General features: G+C 38.5%; 1 protein-coding gene across 3 annotated transcripts in view; it reads left to right on the top strand.

Annotated features, from left to right (window-relative positions):
- The window catches only part of LOC138706763 (uncharacterized), a 73429-nt gene that overhangs the window by 39805 nt on the left and 8917 nt on the right, over positions 1 to 24707 (top strand). For 2 of the 3 annotated variants that reach the window (XM_069836427.1, XM_069836426.1), the window contains exons 2-5: positions 12999 to 13038; positions 16992 to 17117; positions 19915 to 20277; positions 21552 to 21688. In XM_069836427.1, the coding sequence (XP_069692528.1) occupies positions 17064 to 17117; positions 19915 to 20277; positions 21552 to 21688 (554 nt within the window). In that variant the 5' untranslated portion in view covers positions 12999 to 13038; positions 16992 to 17063. The remainder of the gene's footprint in view (positions 1 to 12998; positions 13039 to 16991; positions 17118 to 19914; positions 20278 to 21551; positions 21689 to 24707) is intronic. The other variant, XM_069836428.1, reaches the window with a different exon arrangement.

Here is a 24707-nt window from a genome sequence, read left to right as displayed (position 1 = left end):
TTACTTGCTTTATTACTTGCGATTATTTGTTTATTTCCAGGGTTGGCTATTTAATTCTTCCATTACGTCCTTTCTACTTTGTTTATTTATCGCATCTCTGTTCACCTGTTCATTGTGTTCTTTACTTTTTTTTTACGACTTTTCTGTGTTGATTTGTTTGCTTAGTTCTTTCTTTCTTTCTTTCTTTCTTTCTTTCTTTCTTTCTTTCTTTCTTACTTTATTATTTCTTATTTTTTCAATTCTTCCATTCCGTTGTCACATTCATAGGATTCCCAGAAACAGCAGAAAAAGAATATGGAACACTCAGCAATGATTTAAAAGGATGAGCTTTTGTGTAGGTTTCTATCATGCTTATCCATATTGTCTTGAACGTATTATAATTAAGTAAAATTAAATACTGTTTTTGAAAATGAAGTGCCTTCGACCGGGTATACTTTACACATTTCTAGAAAAATGGTGTATAACAGTTTTAATAATGGCACACACTTCAGTCTACCACACATAATATGTGCTGTTGTCACATAGAATCAGTTTCACGGAGTTGCTACACATTGTCTGTAATGTGCTGCCTTCTAAACATTTTTCTAGAAATGTGTAAAGTTACCCCCCTTGTGTAAAGTATAACTTACCCGGTTGACGGTGCTTAAAAAGAATAAATCCAACAAAATGTATTGTGAATGTACTCCTCATAAAACAGGTTCACGTGAGAATGCACTATCATAAATCAGAACCACTCGTATTTTATGAGTAGAGTCCGGATTTTTATGTAATATTGATCTTAGAAATATAAATGTGTAATTAAAACCCTAAAAATATGTACTAAATATGGAATATCAAATCTGCACAGGGAGTTAAAAATTGTTATTTAAAAAATTATTTTATTTTAAATAAATATAAATAAGTATATAAATTTCATACAAAATTACACGTCACAATACGCAATTATAATGGGCGACCTAAATACAAATCTGCTTGCCACCCAATCGAACTGCAGACACAACTGTTCACAATGTTCCCAGCATGCAACTTTGACAGTCCTTCCCCTCAGTCCTACTCACCACACTCCGCATTCTGAGACCTTACTGGGCGTAATGGCTACAACAAACCGGGACTAAGTACTGACGCACGGACAAATACCTGCACCGGGAATCTCGGCGCATGATATTGTCTACCTTGCCTGTTCTCTCAAATGCCCCCAATCATTCGTAAAACAGTGACATATAGAGACCTGAGACGCATTGACCAGACAGCTTTAATATCAGACGCAATCATGATTCTCTGGCACACAATTTGGACTGCCCCACTCTAAATGACAAGGTTTCGATTTTTAATGATTATATTACATTAAGAACGAAAACACAGTGCGCATATTTAGTGACTCCCAAGCTGCCCTTCACTGCATCGCTGACAAGTACTACCGTTACCCATTAGCGATAGAGGCAAGGGAATTACTTGAAAAGTACGCACAGCACATATGCCTCACTTGGGTCCGTGGACACAATGGTGTAAGAGGAAATGAAAGAGCCGATGAGCTAGCGAAAGCAGCAGCATCCAGCAGCGAAACTCCGACCTACAGTCTACAACCTATATCATACATCAAGAAACAAATACGACAACAGACTCATCAAAACTGGAATACTAGATGGACGACATGCATAACCGAATCACTAACAAGAGACACCTACTTCCCAACAATCCACGACCGACTCAAAAGCCATCACTTCAAACCTACTTTCGTGACAACGCAGTTTCTTTCTGGACATGGGAAATTTGGAACTTGCTTCGACAGATTCAACATTCCAGCAGACATCGACTCTACATGCTCCTGCCGCGAAGACCTTCACAGTGTGAAACAACTTCTGTTTGACTGTCCTGTTATTGAAGCAAAGAGATTTCAAATAAAGACACATCTTCTGGACTGCAATACCGAATACGGGACTCCACTATGTGAACTGATCAAAAAGCCTTGTTGCTACAGACAATTTATAGACTTGCTAAACTTTATCTTTAAAAGACTGTAGATATATATTTCACCATTATCTGTGTAAAAATAAGTAGTATACCGTATAACAAAAACTAAAACCCTAGCATACCGCTTGGTGAATTAGGGTTCTTTTCCACGGATATTTAATAATAGCCTAATAATATTACACAACTTTACGATAAACACGCACCACTGAAATCGAAACGAGTGCAAAGACCAGCAGCCCCATGGTTAACCACCTCAATACGTACTATGATGACTGAACGTGACGCAGCTTACAGCAAATACAGGAGGACCGGATCTGAGGACAATCTGAGTACAAACAATTACGTAACAAAGTTACCCAAGAAATAAGAAATTCGAAAGTCGACACATGCATGACATTATTGGACCATCTTCAAACCCATCAGTATTATGAAAACAATGGGCATAGGGAGACAGAATGACAAGCAAACGACTTTTCTATTTCACTGGACTCTCTTAATACCCATTTTACCACGATACACTCACAACCGATTGACCCCAAGAAGAGAACAGACAATGCATGAACTATTGCAAGCAGCCTGTCAAACGAGTGAGAAATTTTTCTTCACATGCGTAACAGACTTAGACGTAAAGAAAGCTATAACGATGATGAAGAATGGAAACTTCCTATGTAAAAATCGTTAGTTTTCAGGAGCGCGAGAAAACATTTCCTAAACATGCACAATATATCAATTAAATTGATTATAATTAAATTCTTTAAACAATTAATAATTAATTTTGGTAGTATGATATGACATAGGAACTTACCGCATCCGATCCGTGAATATTTTATCAATTGTTTGGTATCATAACCCAGAAATGACAAAATTTGACATTCTTCACCATCGATAAAACGGATAAGTACAAAAGCTGAAGGAGTTGACTGCATCAGCATTGTTCTACTGTGTAAAATCATAGACGTAATATTGCCAACTGTGACACACATCTTTAATGTCTCGCTTATGACCTCCAAAGAAGATTCTCGACTCTAGTTATGAGTTACGACGAGACCTTTGAGAACTGTAGCCATCGACCGTCCACGGATCTTGCTGTGTTCTGACATGGACCAGACAACATTTCTTCTTGTGTGTCTTCTCATGTCAGCGAATGACAAACGAGGAACTAGCCACCGCACCGGCGTAACTCAGCCTGCTGCCGGAGTTGCGCTCGGTCATGAGTTCGATTCCTGCTTGGACTGTTTACCTTGTTTAGTTTTTTCCGAGGTTTTCCCAAGGCAAATGTTAGGTAATCTATGTTGAGTCCTCGACTCATCTCGTCAAATACCATCTTGCAATCATCAATTCCATCAACGCTAAATGAACGAGTAGTTGCTAAATGACCAACTAGAACGAGAAACTGTCACAGTGTCAATACCAGCACGGAAACTTGTCTAACTGGAATAACGCATGCCGAGACGACACACCCTTGGCAAGAGACTCCCGAGTTGCGTGTCACCACCAGGAAATATATTGTAGTGCAGCAGTTCTGAAGGAGGTTCTCCACTGGAGGGACAGAAGACACTGCACAACAGGCCAGGGGAGAAAGCTTCAAAATTGCGGAAACTGGCTCCCCGTGCTTTTACAAAATACATGTTGCAATGTCAGTGGGTCCATCATCTCTGCCGTGAGAGAGATAAGCCTGCAGGAAGTGACGTCATGGAGTTGGGAAACGCCCACAGCTTTCACAGTGTTCCGCACTCGTCGGAGCGACACCCAGGCTGTTCCCTCCTCATTGTGAGGTGCGATCGTGTTTTGGTTCAAAAGCTTATTGAGCAGTTCGCCCCTCCCCTTCTGAAAATAAGCTGGTACAGAGTTACAACGTGACGTGAACGCATTATTTGAAAGAAGCACAAAAACATATATGGGCTATTTTTACAAAACTCGTAAACAATTTTCGGAGATAATGACAAACAGAAAATTACAGACCCATATCACTTCTACCAGTCTTCTCCAAAATCTTTGAAAAAGTAATGTATAAAAGATTATATCATCATCTAGAAAGATACAACATTTTAGTCCAGAACAATGTGGATTTAGGAAAAATAAACGCACAGAAAATGCAACATTTAGTTTAACTGATAAAATTCTGGAGGCAGTTAATAAAAGATTACAATTCATACTCCATCAGCAAGTCTATCGTGCTATCAAAAAGGAGTGTGTTATATAGCAGTAAAATTTTTTAATAGCCTCCCTATCGATATAAAAAAATGAAACTCAAAACATAAGATTATTTAGGGCCAAATTAAAGAAGTATTTAATTTCTCACGTCTTCTATTCTTTAAGTGAATTCATGACACTCAATAACACTTCATGAAATTGATACTAAAACTTTGTGTTGTACTAGTAGACTATATTGTAAATCTCATCTGTATATATTTCATCTAGACTGTGACTATAAATTAAAACTTTATAATAGTACTAGCAGTACCCGTGCGCTCAGCTGCACCCGTTAGAAATAAATATAAAGTAATTACATAATTAAAATAGGACATTTGATCCAGGGAACATTCGTGTTTGATAGAAGTATAAATCGTTTAATATGTTACTTAATTTAAATTGTATTTAAAATATTAAAATTCCATCATTTTGGTCCAGAGACCACTCATTTGGTGCAATGAAAATTCCTTTAACATGTTTCTTAATTATTATTACCAATTATTTTTGGAAAAGCGAAAATTAACAGAAAAATTTTGGCTACAGATTTATTATTATGTTTATATTATATTACTAGTTATGTTATATTATATTATATTATATTATATTATATTATATTATATTATATTATATTATATTATATTATATTATATTATATTATATTATATTATATTATATTATATTATATTATATTATATTATATTATATTATATTATATTATATTATATTATATTATATTATGAAAAAGTGTGTTGATAACGGATGTACTCGAATTAGAAAGTTTTTAATTTGTTGTGGGAGCTCTTGAATCTCAGGAGGAACAACTTTTACAACAGCGCAACATAATCTGCTTGGCTCATTACCCAATTTTTTTGCATTGCATTTATTGCTTATGTATTTTAACACGATTCAATTGAGCATAGTTAAAATTTGAGTTATAAAATAATGGATTGCTAAGCTAAAGTACTATTACTGCATACTAAATCAATACACTCTCGTTGTTCGTTAATTCTCTGAGATAAAAATGAATATGTTCATAAACATTATTATAAGAAATACAGGAAATGAATATACAGAATAACCTATCAAGTTTTCTGTGCATAAGAAGCTATTTTAATCTTACCTGTCCTCAGTTCACTCACAAGTTACTGTAATAACATTATAGCATTATGTCCATCCAGAGAAACTACACTTTCCAATGATGAAATAATAATTAATTATACAAATCGGTTAATTTAGCTTCCGATATTTTACCTCATACAAGCACATAAACATTGTCTGTAGGCTATGTTTCATAGCTTTCGATTGTTGTGTCCAAGGCCCCTTATAGACGAAGTCATTTGTTTTTTATTTCAATACACCGCCTTAGATGGCAGTTATTGTAATTTTAAAACTCATTTATCTCATTAAATATCAGTCCTATCAAAATTTTTCAGAGAATAAAACTTATCAGAAATCATTTTTAAAGAAACTTTTGTTATGTAATATATTTCACAAAAATCAATAATAAGCGAGATATTTCGATTTATTTAATTCAGGCCCCCTTATAACCCCCCCCCTTTTAAATAATGTATTTTGAATGCCATATAGTCTATAATCTAAGTTACAACGAACTTAATTTATATTCCAGTTTTCATCGAAATCGGTTCAGCCATTATCGCGTGAAAAGGTAACAAACATACAGACAGACAGACAGACAGATAGACATACAAACAAAAATTCAAAAAAGCGATTTTCGGTTTCAGGGTGGTTAATTATATATGTAAGGACCAATTATTTTTGGAAAATCGAAAATTACCAGAAAAATTTCGGCTACAGATTTATTATTAGTATAGATTAAGTTTTTTGACTCGTTCCATATTCTAGCTGTAAAGCAATGTATGAATACCATGGAATGTTAATAAATACAGTACAATTAATACGTCCAGCTGCTTTTCAGCGGCGTACTTCGGGTCTTTAAAACAATGCTGCCCCCTTAGTATAAACAATGATCTACGAAAATTCAATCGAAACGAAGACAGAGAATTTAATAATCGATAATCCAATGAAAGTAAGAAAAAGGTATATATCAAATAAAATTAAATGTCAGTAATGGTGTAGAACAGTACCTCCAGCAATCACCGTCCTGCTAGATCTGAAATCAGAATTTTGTTTCATCTCTTGGCCAGCGAAACAGTCCCTCTTTGCTTCGTCTATTGCCCAGAATGCTGGATCATCCATTTCGTTTCCACACTCATCGTTGTTATTACTTTCATTGCCATTAATTTCACTTTCACTATCGTAATTAGTTGTAACACACAAAACTTAAGTCGAACTCGCCCGGTTTCTGAAAGAACGCCCTGTTTCATTCTTAGCAACTTGGAATAATAATAATTGTTCTATTTTATTCTTTTCTCATTTAAGTTTTGGTTGTCTTCTATTTTCAGCCCCACTTATCTTTTCTCGCATCCTTACTTATGCTTCCAAGTTAAAATGTCCAGTCTAAAACGTCCACAGGAAAAGATGTCCACATGCAAAAATGTCCAATGCTAAATTCCATGGCAAAAATGTTCAGTCGCGAAAATGTCCATCGATGAATGCCCATGAGCAAAAATATCTTAATTTTTTTAATGAGTTGTACTGCCTTATAGTCGTTGTTAAAGAAATTAGAATTACTAAATTTTGTGTTAAAAACTTAAATTAGCATAATACCTCAAATCATTCGCTCGTCAAATAATAATAGGAGATGTATGCATGTGCCACTCTCACTAGAGAAATAGAGATGGCAATAAATTGTATTGGCATTGTGTGGAAGGAAAACTTGTAATGCAAGATGTGTAGCCTAAGCAACTCAGATCTGATTAACATAACTTTGTTAAAATATAGACGACGACATTTGCACGAGGCAATCCTGATGTAGTTGAAGTTCGATTCAATGGGACACTAAGGGGAAGAGCTGCAGAAAGGCCACACGAAGGATTCCGAGGAGTTATCCACAATACATATTGACAAATATTTCTTGGGCACCAACGCAGTAGAAGCGTTCCATTGTAATTTTATTGTCAAAAGATGGTTGCGCTCACCACGTCAGTATCTGGACGTTTCTGCAGCACATAAGAGAAGAACGCGAGAACAAAATTACAACCCAAATCGAAGCAGACCACGTAAACATTAGGCCTCCTGAAACAGAATAGAGATATTATCAACCAAAGGAGAATGGAAAACGTAATAACGAGTACAAACGCCATTTACGTAGTCTATTGTTTCTTATTTCGAATAAATTTTATTCAGCTTCCTCCAAGTGAAGGGTGCCTAGAAGACAAAGCTTACCATAAAATTGTTGTTATAATGAAAAAAAAAAAAAAAAAAGAAAACAATGGAGAAGAAAAAGAATAAGAAATAGCACAATTAGAAATAATTGGAAAAGACTAAACAAAACATCATTAATTCCAGAAGAAACATAAAATTTCCTAGTATCTATTAGCTACTGGGTGATCACAGTCGTCTATTTAGCACTGGTTGCAAGACCCAACTTAAGTGAGCAGATCGCCATAGCAAAGAGCTCAATCTATATAACTGTAGAGATGGTTTCTTAGGATTTTTATAGATCCCTTCACTGCAGACATAGATACTTCAGTGACAAGAGTTTGTCCTAGACCAAACTGCTTGCAAAAATGCGCGAATCTTTTTGTGATGGTTCCTCTAGCCCCAATCATAATCCAATAACTTCGATCGACGTTAGATGATATTTTTCCTTATAATATGGTATAGTGGGGTCGTATATGTCGCATTTTTCCTGATGTACCTCAGCAGGTTGATTTTCGTACGTTTCCATCCTTACAGTTGGATCAATTATGAATCCGCTTGTTGATCTTGTCGGGATAGCGATGATGTCAATGTAGATCCATTTGTGGACAAACCCTGGACCTCCTCCTCTACTCGGTAGTCTTTTCCTCGTAGGGCCGATGCTAGGAGGGATCGAATCTTGTGGTGACGGCTATTCCTCAGTAGTTCTCCATGAGGACAGGCTCCCAGAATGTGAGCAAGTGTTTCTTTCTCACTCCGACAATGTCGGCAGTGGGTTCCATTCTGAGACCTACCTGGTAGAGCACGTACTGGGCAGAGATTGGCAGTCATCTTAATAGCGTCCTTCCATTCGCTGCTGGTCAATCCATTCGGTTTAGATAGCCATTTATTAACAGGCGTGTATTCTTCATATAGAATGACTCCCTTTCCTTTCTGAGGCAACGTACACCAATTTAGAAATTCGTATAAATTACAGCCGGATACACAGAACGAAGAGATTGAGTAATTATTATGAAAAATACATTGCACTTTTTTACGTTGGACATTTATATAATAAAATAAGTGGACATGGAATACATTGGACATTCTTTCCAGTGGACATTAATATAGTGTGAGCATTTCTCCATATGGACATTTCGCATTCGACAATTTAACCTTCAACGATTTTAATAATCTAGCAATCACAGACGCCCACTTTTAAGCACACCATAACTTGTATACTAGTTCATTTCAACTGCCAAGATCAGTAACGAATTATATTTTGTCACCCAGTGGAACGAAATGTGTTGGAAACTGCTGGAAGTTCAAACAGTTGATCAGATTGGTTATGAAATTACTGTAAAGAATACCATATCAGCAATGGAAGAAGAAAAATTGAACATAAATAAATTCTTTACTTTGAAGTCAGACAATTACCTTTTTCTTAGGCCTATATTACACTATCACATTTCTGTATCACAGAAGTTTGATAAAATATATATGATAAAATCTTTTACAGTGTAATATATCATCTTTGATCACATCTAGCTGTGGCATAGTTCTTGATAAAAGTTATAGTCATCATCATACCTTTGATAAAATCTGTGACTGAGAAGAAAGAAAATGGCGGACATTAAGTACACATGGTCTGTGAAAACCACAAAATTTTTAATATTAGATTATGAGACACATGTAATGTTTCACCATCCATTATAAAATACTTAGTATTCTTTATATAGGATTTCACATCTTCACACTGAAGTTCTCTCAGTAGAATTTGATGGATTTATTTTGTATCTGTTCTCTCTACCCCAATCTCTAACCTAAATCGTCGGCTTGGAGTGTAAACCTGCTAACTAACAAAAGGAAATTTTACAGGGGAAACTGAAAACTGAGTATAAATTAACTGTAACTTCACCACCTGTGCTTTGGATTCGATCCTAAAATTTCAGAGTTCATTTATACTCAGGTTTTTGTTTCCAGTGTAAAATTTCCTTTTTTGCTAGCAGGTTTACACTCTAAGCCGATGAAATACGTTTTTTCTTTGATTTCTTCTTTAGTAGGCCTAGTAATGTGATAACCTTCACTGCATATACAGTTGTAACAGGCATAGAAATGTTGTGAATTCATTATTATAACTGTGATGAAAGATATGATAAAAGCTTTGACATAGTGTAATATACTCAAAATCTTACATTTGATCATATTTATATGACTATTACACTCTTACTACGTCATACTACTTTTGACCAATAAAACGGCACGAAAGGACGTATTTCAACCAATCATGGCTGCTTATCGCACAATTTTATCGCGTCCCTAGCATTTGTTTAATTTTATCGCGTCCCTAGCATTTGTTTCTTTGTTTGCCAACATTTGAAACTGCGCTGGTCTGGACGTCAAAGAAATATATAAAATTACAAATCACTCCAGTCGATGCACAGCAGTTTCAAATATGACTCGCATTGGCATTCAAGAACAAGAATTAATAAAAATCACTGATCATACCTATGCATCTTCTGAAATCCGATTTACAAATAAATGAAGAGCACCATTCGGAAATCCTGAATAACTTGAATACACCATGTAGGCCTAAATCAACGAGTTCCACTTTTATTATGCACACGTCCCATATAACATCAATTGAACCACCAACCACATTCAAATTTGAAAATTGTACATTCAATAATTATTCCTTTTAAAATTATTCATTCGGAAATTCTGAATAAGTTGAATACACCATGTAGGCCTAAATCAACGAGTTCCACTTCTATTACGCACAAGTCCAATATAACATCAATTGAACCACCAACCACATTCAAATTTGAAAATTGTACATTCAATAATTATTCCTTTTAAAATTATTCATGTTTATTTTTTATGTCATCGTCGTTAATTAAAACTTTTCTAACACTTCTGTACATTAGTTAGGTTATGTTATAGCTTCTGCTCTGAGAGGATAAAAAGAACTTCTGCTATATGATATTATGGATAGTCACGTATCAGAGATTGTTTAATATTAAGATTTATTGAATAGTAATCATTACAGTGTCTGTATAAAGACACTACTGCCATCTAGCATGCATCTAGCGTAATATTTGTAATGTTGAGATGGTACAATAATAAATTTGAAGACAATTGTATTTTCGTAAGTCAATTAATATTTTATTGTATTGGAGTACTTCGTTACTTCTAATCTTTATATACTTTCTTCTAATCGGGTAATAGTCAATTAAATCCCACTCGAGTTTTGATTTTCTCTAGATAAATCTGCTCGTGTTCCACTCGCAGATTTATCGATAAAATCAAAACGTCTAGTGAGATTACTGTTGATAAAAAATTTTATCATATTCTGTGACACAGAAATTTGATAGTGTAATATAGGCCCAAACGGACTCTTTAACTTTCGAGCACTCTATAAGTTGCATGACTGCCCTGTCATGTAGCAACTAAGCGACTTAGGGGATGCGGAGCGATAATAATCTGACTGACTACAACTTGCATGTTATTTAGAACCTCTTTGGAGATGTATTTTAAATCATTATAGGCCTAGCAATGAGACATTTTCAATAATTTTACGATAAATATATTTAGCCTACTTTATCAAAAAAACTAGATTAATATTTTCTGAGTTATGTGTGATTTCTTCCCATCCATTTAATAAACTGTAATGAACGCCTGCTTGAAATCAAGGAAGAGATCATGAATTTGGGAACGCTTCAAAAACTAGCCCCGCGAAGTCCAAATGTAAACTTCTAAGACAGTGGTTTCCAGTCTTTCTGTAGGCGCGACCCTCTAGTACCAACCGGTTCTTGACCCCATTAGAAAAAAATACAAATTTATTTGAAATTGCAAACAATAATAATGTTACTCGAAAACCAGTGATACCACCCAAAGTACAATTTTAAACAACTACTTTCTTTTAGTGTTTTCCGGAAGAAACTCAAAACAGCGATGATAGTTGCAGGTAGACACCAGACAAGTCCATTCAATTGGCTGAAATTAAAAAAAATGAAGGAAATCTCAGTTAAATATGTACTTACTGGTCCACACCAGTGGAGTAACGGTTAGCGCGTTTGGCCGCGAAACCAGGTGACCCGGGTTCGATTCCCGGTCGGGGAAAGTTACCTAGTTAAGGTTTTTTTCGGGGTTTTCCCTCAACCCAATATGGGCAAATGCTGGGTAACTTTCGGTGCTGGACCCCGGACTCATTTCACCGGCATTATCATCTTCATCCCATTCAGACGCTAAATAACCTAAGATGTTGATAAAGCGTCGTAAAATAACCTAGGCCTACTACTGTACCTACCGATGAATTGTTGAAACTAGATGTTTTTTTCCGCACAGCATAAACCAGTTGTGTATCAAAAAATACCCCGAGCTTGCAAAAGAAGCTTTTAAACTTTTTGTAATATTTGCAACCTCGTACTTGCGCAGAACTAAGTTCAAGTTTATGATTGTCATCGAAACAAAGACGAGAAATCTCCTTCACTTGGAAATGGTATCACTGTGTGCATCCAGAGTTTAGAATTTACTTTCTGAAAAAACAGGCACATTTATCACATGATTTCTTTTTTACTTTGTAATTACTGAAACTATATATTACCGATTATTCTTTATGGTTGTGAAACTTGGACTCTCACTTTGAGAGAGGAACAGAGATTAAGGGTGTTTGAGAATAAGGTGCTTAGGAAAATATTTGGGGCTAAGAGGGATGAAGTTACAGGAGAATGGAGAAAGTTACACAACACAGAACTGCACGCATTATATTCTTCACCTGACATAATTAGGAACATTAAATCCAGACGTTTGAGATGGGCAGGACATGTAGCACGTATGGACGAATCCACAAATGCATATAGAGTGTTAGTTGGGAGGCCGGAGGGAAAAAGACCCTTAGGGAGGCCGAGACGTAGATGGGAAGATAATATTAAAATGTATTCGAGGGAGGTGGGATATGATGATCGAGAATGGATTAATCTTGCTCAGGATAGGGACCAATGGCGGGCTTATGTGAGGGCGGCAATGAACCTCCGGGTTCCTTAAAAGCCAGTAAGTATTACTGAAACATTTTTTTTTTATTTTATGTTAAACATTGTTTATGTTTCTAAATACAATATATATATAAATGTCCATTAATAAGGAATTTTTATTTTATTTTGTAAATCATCTCGCAGCTTCCCTCAGCTCTTTACACAACCTCAAGAGGTCGCGACTCCCACTTTGGCAATCAGATAATGCCCAATGTACGAATAACTAGCTTAAGACCGCGTGTTCAAAACCCAGCTACTGCAGCGGATATCGAGTTGTCTGGAAACGAACGATGAGAACTTCGGTCAACAGTTGAAATCCATTCTTCTCGAAATTGAAGCTTTTTGCGGCAATGCATGAAATGGGGCGATGCTAACCACTGAGCCGCTTTCCCAGGCCGCGAGCGCTGTAATGGCGGGCCGGGGCAAGCGCTCTCGTTGACCCTGGGGCCGAGCCCAGGCGTGACGGACCGCTACGCCAGGCCGGCGAACTCGCAGGCGAGGAAGGAAGGAAGCGAATGATGCGCCGCTCTTGTGTTGCAGGCTGCCGCCGCTGCTCCTGCTGCTGCAGTTGCTGTTACAGGTGAGTGGGGCGGAAAATCGCTCCATTGGCGGCGGATTTCACGCGCGCCGGGGCGGATCCGGCCACCTGCTAACTGGCCATCTCCAAGGACAGAGCTGCTAAATAGGGGTGGATGTTGAGGATCTGAAAATAGCTGAAAATTACCAATAAAACGCCCCTAAATTTACGTTAAAATTCCCCAAAAGTTAAAAAAGAATACCTTAAATTAATAAACGAAAGGTAAGGGACTGTACCAACGTGTTTGAACTAACAACACAAAAGAGCGAATGGTTTTTATAATAAATCAGAATTACACTCTTATTTTTATTTATTTATTTATTTATTTAACCTGGTAGAGATAAGGCCATCAGGCCTTCTCTTCCCCTCTACCAGGGGATTACAACTACAATATTAAGACTACAATTACAATTATAATTACAATTAATATTGAATTTACAAATACAATAAAAATCAAAGTACTAAAAGAATTAACAGACTAATAAAAGCTGGACAGTTCATTGTAAAAATTAAGAAGAGAGAAAAATTTTTTTCATTAACTAAGTAAAAATTAAACCCACTCTATGCTGTAAGAAAATGCTTAATAAGTTTGTTTTTGAACGCTACTAAATTCCGACAGTCTCCGATGTCACTGGGTAGGGTATTCCACAAGCGCGAGAGCGAGATTGTGTATGATGATGAATACGATGATGTCTTATGTGTTGGTATGGCTAGTGTGCGGCTATTTTGCGTGCGTGTGAAGAGATTATGATATGATGACAGGTAACTGAAACGGGAGGCAAGGTAGGTAGGTGTAGAGGTGTGAAGGACTTGGAAAAGGAGAACAAGAGAATGAAAATTTCTACGTTCGTTAAGTCGTAGCCAGTTTAGAGTTTGGAAGGATGGGGTAATGTGGTCAGCGCGACGGACATCGCAGACGAAGCGAACACAAGAATTATGAACACGTTGTAATCTTTGCGACTGGTTGACATTGAGGTCGGTCAGTAGAGAATCACAATAATCGAAGTGGGGCATTACTAGTGTTTCCACTAGTATTTTCTTGAGTGATAGCGGGAGGAATTTTGTCTTTCTTGTATTAAAAAGCAATTCTCAATTAACTCAAATTCACGGATGACCATGGCTGTATACTGAAACATAGAAAAAGGCAAGATTTTTTAAATAAAGTGAAACCAACATTTATTTATAGCAACGAAAATAGCAAAACTCGCTATAACACTTTTTATCTCTTCTTTTGAACTGTGTCGGTCATAATCTGCATGAGTCGACGTGGTTGGCGACTTGGTATAGCGCTGGCCTTCTATTCCCAAGGTTGCGGGTTCGATCCCGGGCCAGGTCGATGGCATTTAAGTGTGCTTAAATGCGACAGACTCATGTCAGTACATTTACTGGCATGTAAAAGAACTCCTGCGGGACAAAATTCCGGCACATCCGGCGACGCTGATATAACCTCTGCAGTTGCGAGCGTCGTTAAATAAAACATAACATTAATCTGCATGAAGATTGAAGATATGTAGGCTACACAAATCCTGATTTAAACTGTAGAGTGCCATTGTTTGCAGTGGGATAAAATAGAACTTCATTGATGGTTCCAATAGTTACTGTATTTCCTTTTGAATATAAACTGTATCGCATAAATGCATGTGGAGCATATAATTATCTCGTATCATTTGTAATGTATTAATGTTTCTATTATCTGTACTTATATTTTTAAGATAGGCCATTTTCAGTTGGTGAGATAAAAATTAACGTATTAAAAATCATTCTTAGTTTGGTTCCGCCCACCTAAATTTCAACGCGCTAAGTTCTTACGCTTTTGATGGTCGAAAGCTGAAGAACAGTAATAGGGTGCAGTGAAATCTATTTTTTCAGGTGAAATCCACCCTCGCCATATTGTCAACTTACCGGATCACTATGAACACAGACTGAAGATTGGTTTCCTTGGTTGCTGGAAAATAAACCAAAATTTAAAAAGAAACTCTGTAAAAATCAGTCACAATATTGGAGAAAAGTATTTTTAATGACTCCAAAAAAAGACCTGTGGGGCAAAAATTGAAAACAATACAAACAGTGCAACGTAGAAATTACATATTTTGTTTTCTTATATTAAAAGGCATCATTTTCAAGTAAAAAGAAAAATAATGGCATTTTATCAATATCAGCCCCCAAGTTATAAAACATGTGGGGCTGAATAAAATTAATTGCATTTCTTGACATGATGTAAGGCTGTGTAGTCATTGAAGTTCAATGTAAGCATGAACAAGTATAAAAATAAACTTATTGTGAACAAGTGGCGTTGCCACATGCAGTTAGTCTATTTGAATCAAGCATCTGAACCTGGAAGTTTTGATGATGGCGATAATAATAATAATAATAATAATAATAATAATAATAATAATAATAATAATAATAATAATAATATACATTTTTTAAGTAATTTTATATTTTTTCATCGATTTCAGTACGTAGGGTAACTCAATAACAAACAATATGAGTCATAATTAGCTAGCTGTAATACATGAGAGAAATAAAAGATTAAACGCAATATCTTGTCACATTATATTATATATTATATTATATATTATATATTATAGTGTTAATATTATATTATATAATTCCATTGCCGCTGTAATTATATTTTAGTTCCTATTTTATTTTACTTATTTATTTATATTATTATTTTTTATTTTAATATTGTATCTGAACTGCGACCGAGCACGAGCGCTGCTCATTCGGTCTCAAATTTTGTTAATACTACTGTATCTTCTTTTTATATTGCTTGTATTATTTTTGTATTTCTCTTTGTTTGTTTTGTAATTATATTTCTTTATTCTGTATATTTGAAATAAATAAATAAATAAATAAATAAATAAAATTCATTGATTAAAGTTCTCGTTAACACTTTGTTAAAAACATAAAATTTACTTTGTCGTACGTTAAAAGTGTTAAAATTGTTAAAAAAAGGTATATACCTTCGACAGACGGCCCGTTTCGACGCTATGTGTCGTCGTCCTCAGTGTCTCTTGAACCACTGGTGATCTTGACTCTGCGATGTGCAGTTGTCGATGGTAGGGGTGGGGGTGTGTTGCTCCTATGGTGGGGGTTGGCTGTTTGTATGTTATGATGTATTATGACTTCGAATAATGTGTGCGTATCGAACTGCAGTTGCGTATTAAGTATATATTGTGGGTATGCTATTGTATTCTTATATATTTCGTACTGTTCTAGGATGTTTAACTGTGAACTTTTTGGTGTGATGTGTAAAATTTCCATATCTGTTCCTATATTATTGTAGTCATGATTATTGTTGATAATGTGATCTGCATAATTTGATGTGATGTAGGGTTTGGTTATAGCTTTAATATGTTCATTATATCTTGTGTGAAAGGATCTTCCTGTCTGTCCTATGTAAAAATGTGGGCAACTATTGCATTTTAATTTGTAAACTCCAGTTGAATTATATTTATTTGAATGTTTAATGTGGTTACATTTCCTTTATAACTAAAAGTCAGTTGCATCAATAAGAATGCAGATTAGCTTCAGGTATTTTTGAGCAGTATGATTTTGTGAAATTTACTGCTTGCACTTTATGATTAATAACTTCCTTTAAAATACAAGGCTGGCAAACGAAAACAGCTTCATTTCCAACTAGGGTACTTGCAACTCACGATGTTAAACGGCTCATAAAAAAAATCCCTACATTTTCACAATTAATTCATATCTGTGAGTAAACTGATTCACTGAAAAGATTTTACAACATTCATTACGATGAGACTGCCACACATTTCAACTTTGTCTGTAAAGGACTGCCCATGTGAGAGCAGTTTCTGCACATGACATCAGCATTTTGATCGGTATGTATATCACACATAACAGAAATATCTTGAGCCAACACAGATTCTTGCCCACTTTAAAGATGGCGCCTCAGATACGAAGTTAGTATAGAAATCTGTTTGCAGATCGCAGACGGACAGGATGTGACCTCAGCGGTGACCGAGCTGTACGGGTACCCCGACAACTCGGGGGGCGGCATGCCGGACAACGAGACGGACGCCTTGGCACACGACAGCAGCGAGCAGAACTCGGTGAGTGACACGAAGGACGCCTTGGCACACGACAGCAGCGAGTAGAACTCGGTGAGTGACACGAAGGACGCCTTGGCACACGACAGCAGCGAGCAGAACTCGGTGAGTGACACGAAGGACGCCTTGGCACACGACAGCAGCGAGTAGAACTCGGTGAGTGACACGAAGGACGCCTTGGCACACGACAGCAGCGAGCAGAACTCGGTGAGTGACACGAAGGACGCCTTGGCACACGACAGCAGCGAGTAGAACTCGGTGAGTGACACGAAGGACGCCTTGGCACACGACAGCAGCGAGCAGAACTCGGTGAGTGACACGAAGAACGCCTTGGCACACGACAGCAGCGAGTAGAACTCGGTGAGTGACACGAAGGACGCCTTGGCACACGACAGCAGCGAGCAGAACTCGGTGAGTGACACGAAGGACGCCTTGGCACACGACAGCAGCGAGTAGAACTCGGTGAGTGACACGAAGGACGCCTTGGCACACGACAGCAGCGAGCAGAACCCGGCGAGTGACACGAAGGACGCCTTGGCACACGACAGCAGCGAGCAGAACTCGGTGAGTGACACGAAGGACGCCTTGGCACACGACAGCAGCGAGCAGAACTCGGTGAGTGACACGAAGGATGCCTTGGCACACGACAGCAGCGAGCAGAACTCGGTGAGTGACACGAAGGACGCCTTGGCACACGACAGCAGCGAGCAGAACTCGGTGAATGACACGAAGGACGCCTTGGCACACGACAGCAGCGAGTAGAACTCGGTGAGTGACACGAAGGACGCCTTGACACACGACAGCAGCGAGCAGAACTCGGTGAGTGACACGAAGGACGCCTTGGCACACGACAGCAGCGAGCAGAACTCGGTGAGTGACACGAAGGACGCCTTGGCACACGACAGCAGCGAGCAGAACTCGGTGAGTGACACGAAGGACGCCTTGGCACACGACAGCAGCGAGCAGAACTCGGTGAATGACACGAAGGACGCCTTGGCACACGACAGCAGCGAGTAGAACTCGGTGAGTGACACGAAGGACGCCTTGACACACGACAGCAGCGAGCAGAACTCGGTGAGTGACACGAAGGACGCCTTGGCACACGACAGCAGCGAGCAGAACTCGGTGAGTGACACGAAGGACGCCTTGGCACACGACAGCAGCGAGCAGAACTCGGTGAATGACACGAAGGACGCCTTGGCACACGACAGCAGCGAGTAGAACTCGGTGAGTGACACGAAGGACGCCTTGACACACGACAGCAGCGAGCAGAACTCGGTGAGTGACACGAAGGACGCCTTGGCACACGACAGCAGCGAGCAGAACTCGGTGAGTGACACGAAGGACGCCTTGGCACACGACAGCAGCGAGCAGAACTCGGTGAGTGACACGAAGGACGCCTTGGCACACGACAGCGGAGTATAGCTCAACAGCACGCTGCAAGGTTAGTACACTCAGTTTCTGATTAATATAGTGAAGCATGAGAGTACCTTTGGTAGCCTGGCAAAAAAAAAAAAATAAAGGAAGCGCAGGCAATGTCTGCTACTGAAAATATTAAGGACAAGTTGTCTAGTGTTCTAAACAAAAGTCCTGGATATTCTGTAATTTGTAGCGTAAGGAATAATTCGATGAATTACGACAGGATTGTGACAATGTAGACATTTCTGATATTCGACATTTTTATTTTCCATCAATTAATTCTTTCGAGGATGAAAGAAGTTTTCTAGATATAAACATTATCCAATACAAAGGAAGAGGAATTCTTCATTTGAGACTCTGAAAATATATACATAGTTAATCATTATAATTTCTTTCAATTGACAATTTTAACTTCAATTTAAGAGCTTCGAAATCGTTACTGTTTTATTTCTCTTGAAAACTGTGCAGTGAGTTACTTGACTTTAGATGCTTAGATACTTAAGCACTAAATATCACATAGGGGAGAGTCGGGTAGTATCGGACATCGGGTAATATCAGACAGTGAGTTTCTTTCATCTACCACACATGATAGTACCTGATTGATATGGTTACGTTTCTGTGATGTCGCATAGAGAAACGTAACCATGTCATTCAGGTACTACCATATGGTGGTAGATGAGAAAAACGCACTGTCCGATATTACCCGATGTCCGATACTACCCGACTCTCCCCTACACAGAGTGAATGGTAAGTAATGTCATTAATTCCAGGAAGCTATTCTCTGAGATTAAAAAAAAATAATACAATTTTGCTCATTTTTGCTTCCTTTCCGAGATAAAAATTGTTTTATATGGAACATTTCATAGCTTGTTTTGAGAAAGCCATTGATTTAATTCCCAATATACTCATTCAGTTTAAGAGAGCAGTGTAGTATGATAACAAATGATTGAAACAATTTTAGTTCTGCCCGTTAAATATGCAGAAATTTGATCCGAACAAATATAACATTTTAAAATAATTCCTTTTCAGAAGGAAAAGTTGCCCAATTGAGATTGTAGCCTGGTTCGTTACGTTTTTCTGTTAGACACCACTGCGAACGTTCTTTCGCTTTGTATTTTCGAATTACACTGCCTCGGCTGCCGCGCGATCCGCCAGTTCGTGCAACTTTCCCCTCCTAAATAACGCTAGGTGACGTCACCCGTTCCAACTCAAGGTCACGTGTATTGCCGTTTACTTCATTGGAATATGTCGTGTAGTTTAGAAATTATAGGCGCGACCATGCTGGCCTGAGAATGTGTCGGTCGACATTCTGAGATGGCACCTAGTACTAGATCGAACTTACAGATTTATTAACGTCATGTGATGGTTGGTGCTGTGGCAGGTGGTGTTCGTGGCGGATGGCGCGGGCTACGTGCCGTTGGAGCAGCTGCGTTCGCGCCCCGGCGGCGGCGAGCTGGACTACCGCCCTGTGGAGACCTGGGACCGAGACTACGGGCGGCGCCGCGGCAACACGACGCGCGTGCAGCACATCGAGGCCGAGTGCCAGGACGACTACATGACGATCCGCATCGGCTTCAACGGCTCCTTCGCCGGCCTGCTGTACTCGTCGGGCTACGCCTACGACCCGGACTGCGTGTACGTGAACGGCACGGGGCGCGACTACTACGAGTTCCTCATCCAGCTGAACCGCTGCGGCACGCTGGGGCGCAACACGCACCACGAGGACAGCCGCAAGTTGCCCACGGTACGTTTGTTAGTTGTACATCCAGCTGAACCGCTGGGACGCAGCACGCACCACGAGGACAGCCACAAGTTGCCCACGGTACGTTTGTTAGTTGTACATCCAGCTGAACCGCTGGGACGCAGCACGCACCACGAGGACAGCCGCAAGTTGCCCACGGTACGTTTGTTAGTTGTACATCCAGCTGAACCGCTGGGACGCAGCACGCACCACGAGGACAGCCGCAAGTTGCCCACGGTACGTTTGTTAGTTGTACATCCAGCTGAACCGCTGGGACGCAGCACGCACCACGAGGACAGCCGCAAGTTGCCCACGGTACGTTTGTTAGTTGTACATCCAGCTGAACCGCTGGGACGCAGCACGCACCACGAGGACAGCCGCAAGTTGCCCACGGTACGTTTGTTAGTTGTACATCCAGCTGAACCGCTGGGACGCAGCACGCACCACGAGGACAGCCGCAAGTTGCCCACGGTACGTTTGTTAGTTGTACATCCAGCTGAACCGCTGGGACGCAGCACGCACCACGGTACTTACACCTATCTTGTGTAACTTTGTGTTGGTCTAGATTTGAGTTTCAAATGTTCATTTTGCAATGTGCTAACCATGTAATTCTTAAGGGCTTTACAAATTTGATGTTGATTCGATATAATAGAAGCCATATGCCACGGACCATACCCCTCTATGTTTATCACTTGTTTCCAGAAGCTTGCGTTTTGATTCGTGAGTACTTTTCACGCTATCTATAGCTTTTTCCCATTATATACTTTAGAGCCTATTTTATGTTTAATAGAGCCTAAATGATGTGTTGAAAGAGTTTATTTTAGCAGCGAAAACACATTTTTAGGACCTAAAAATTCGTGGCCTAATGATGAGTGTTGACTTTGCAAGATTTTTCACATTATGATCTACTTCTACATAATTCTGTAATAACTGTTTATACAGTATTTATGGAACTCTCTGCATCATAATCCACAGTTAATTCCCGATTTGCCACGAAAATCGTCTGTAGCTGCATTTAGATTGGCAACAGGCCATGATTGTTTGGCCAAACACCTGCATAGAATTGGGATATATCAGTCCCATAACTGCCCATTGTGCAACTCAAACCAAGAAATGGATTCGGAACACCTCAAAATCTGTGCTTCAGTGGCTGACCATGATAATATCTGGCATTAGAAAAAAACAACTTTTACTGTGTGATTCTATCAAGTAACTTATAGGTTTTATTGCTGCATAAATTGTGCATGACTACAGCAAGCACTCACTCTGCTTTGCAGAAGAACTTCATGTGGAACACGGTGACGGTCCAGTACAACCCGCTCATCGAGGAGGAGTGGGACGAGCACTTCAAAGTCACCTGCGAGTACGGCTACGACTTCTGGAAGACCGTCACCTTCCCCTTCCTGGACGTCGAGTGAGTGACACCACCAGCGAGTGGGATTTCGATTTATGTCTCAAGTTGTAATAACTCACTATGGCCCGGTGTCTTCAACCTTTGTTAAATTATAACAGTGTGTTATTCTATTTTAACTGTAAACTTAACAGTTGAAGCATTTCTTCAACTGCTGTTAGTACTAACAGGCTGTTAAAACCTATGTTAATTTAACTACCCAATTTCATGCAGTTAAATCATTTAATTCTCTGTTAGCATAGAAGTATCCAATATGGCTGGTGCGTTAGATGCTGAACTTATATATCTGGATTATTTAGAAAATGATATCCATGAATACATAAACAGAGGGGATGATTTCTGTGATTTGACAGAACAGAAGTCCATACAAAGGTATGGGCTATTTTCTGCCAAGTCTCACTTTTTGCTTTCAACTTAGATCAGTTTGTTTTGTTTATTCTCATTAATTGATTTCTTTCGAACGAAGAGAAATTAGTCCCACGATTTCTTTTTGTTCCAGTGTTTTCCATTTCATAACAGCAATACCAATACGCCGCTCCACGCTATTGTGACACAGACGAGGAAAGAAGCAGAAATCAAACCTGAGAAAATAGAAAGACTTCTATCCTCTCTGATTCAAACAACGGAAACAAGCGAGAATCGCAATTGTCAGAGTTCAGAAAACAGAAGTGAGCCTATACTTGGTTATAGGTTATGGTTAAACTTTAGAATCTCTGGTCCTAACAGAGAGTTAACAAACAGAATTTTAAAATGTGAAATGTAAAGTTGAAGAAACGCAGTATTTTTAGCAGCAATTCATACTTTTAACTTACAGTTAATTAACGCTATGTTAGGTGCATTTTAACAAAGGTTGAAAAAACCGGGCCTAAGTGTTATCAGATACGCTAGATGTATTAGAAGACCAATGATTGGATTACTAAGAAAGAATGAATCTTTTTTTCTCGAGAAGCTTCAAAAGCCTGCCGCCATTCTATTTTCCTTTACAATGACATCTAATCTGAAAGCATGTGTCATCTCCATGGCTTTAATTTTATTGTATGAGAAATAGTCTTGAACTACAGTATTTCGCATGATCAAAACTCCAAATCTGAAGTGCATGCCTTGCAGTTAAGGGAGCTCCGTAGAATTCTTTATTCATTAGTACAGCCTGGATTTCCATACAAATGCATGTTTGTATATAAGCTTGCTACACTTCTCAAACTATGCAAATATTCGTTTTATGACATCAATTCCAAATAGTCGTAGGCCTACTTTTTCCGTGTATGTTGTGGCCTTTTTTTTTTTTTGGGACTAAATTCGTGCATAATACATATTTTGAAGATTTTAGATTTAATAGCATATATTTAGACTTTCATATTGCATATTATGACCTTTTCTCTGCTTTAATGCATATATGGTATTACGTTAACTTGCATAATAGAGTCTTTTACGAAAGTTGTTTCATAGAATCTGATATTTCCACGTTATTTGTCTGTTGAGAAAAAAAAATAAAAGAAAGCTAAAGGCTGTGTGATGTATCTTGTCTCACTCTGAAAAGAGAGAGAAAGGAGATATGTCTTACTTCGTCTGTATTGTTATGGCGATGGGGGGAGTGGAGCGATGCCGTCCATCCATCCAGTGGCGGAAGGGACTAGTTGATACATTCTGTAGCGCAAAATAAAATTACAAAATATCTCTCTTCGTACTGTGTAGTTCCGTCACTGAGCTTGTCTTTCAAGAAATTGAGAGCCAGTAGCCTGTACAATAACAAGGTTTTGAAAGGAATCCTGAAAATTTACAACCCTCCTATAATCTCCACCCTCATTTGAAGGGACTTGGTTTTATTGCTACTGAGACAAGATAAACCTTACCAGGTATACCGGCAATATGGTTTAGTGGCATCGTACCTGATAACTAATCTTTGGACTTTCCACTAAATCCTCCCTTTGTTATACTGGATTGCCAACCCCCAAACTGCAATTTAGTATACTTTTGTGTCGAATTGTAAAGTGTTGCTGTAGCTCCTGTCAGAACTGCAAGAAGAGATCCTGTGTCAAAACGGATTGAGGGAAAGGAATTTCTAAAGACGGGCGGTGATGTGATACAGACGTAAGTGCTTGTGTATTTTGGGGCGCGGTTCCGTTGTAACATTGCCAAGTCGGAAGGTCGCGGGTTCAATTCTCGACGGGCTCATGGTCATGCGGAAATGCAAAAGACTTGCATTTCGATCTCACTTTTTCCCTAATTTCTTTGCTTAAGTATGAACCTGTCACTTCTTGTGACGTAGAAAGATCATTTTCTGTGTTCAAGAACGTTCTTACATGAGCTTAAGTGAAGAAAATGTGAGAAATTAGTACTACGTTGTTTCAAAATGAAATAAAAATGCAGCGCAATGCAGAACTCAATTCTGATAGTGCACATTTTAATTGAGGACCATTTTTGCAAAACTTGCTAACTGCAAAATTTTCAGAATTGAGATTTTGGTGGATTAGTTAACATAAGACAGGCCTCTACATGATGCTAAAGGCTTCTTAGGAAAATCTTATTATTTCCTTCACAGTAGTGTGTCAAACTGTCATCGTTTTTTTTTTTTCAAAACTTGCTTTCTGCTATGTGAGAGCTATAGCAAAATTTGCAGTTATTTCAGTTTTTTGTGTTTCCTATAAAATTTAGTTTTTACAGTTAGCAAGTTTTGCAAAAACAATCCTCAATTGTTTTTTTGCTTCATCCTGTATGTTCTGTCAGATGACAATGCATGAATGCGCGCAAGTTTTAAGATTTTGTAGTGCATGGGAATCCGAGCTCTGTTCATTACATTACATGAAATTGGTTATTAAAGAGACTTCCTATCTTCCAATTTCTTCATCTTCCTCTTCTTCTTCTTCTTCTTCTTCTTCTACTACTATCCCATACGTAGCGCATATAGGTAGACGCTTACGTACCGGAACGGATTCGTTTGGCGCGTTCGGATTTTTATTCATTGCATTATTTTAAATGGAGCATCGCCCACTTGGCCGTATCGCCTCTGTCCACATGACCGGAT

Source organism: Periplaneta americana, chromosome 9 (genome assembly GCF_040183065.1).
Source record: "Periplaneta americana isolate PAMFEO1 chromosome 9, P.americana_PAMFEO1_priV1, whole genome shotgun sequence".
NCBI lineage: Eukaryota > Metazoa > Arthropoda > Insecta > Blattodea > Blattidae > Periplaneta > Periplaneta americana.
This window is presented reverse-complemented; position numbering and strand designations above follow the sequence as displayed.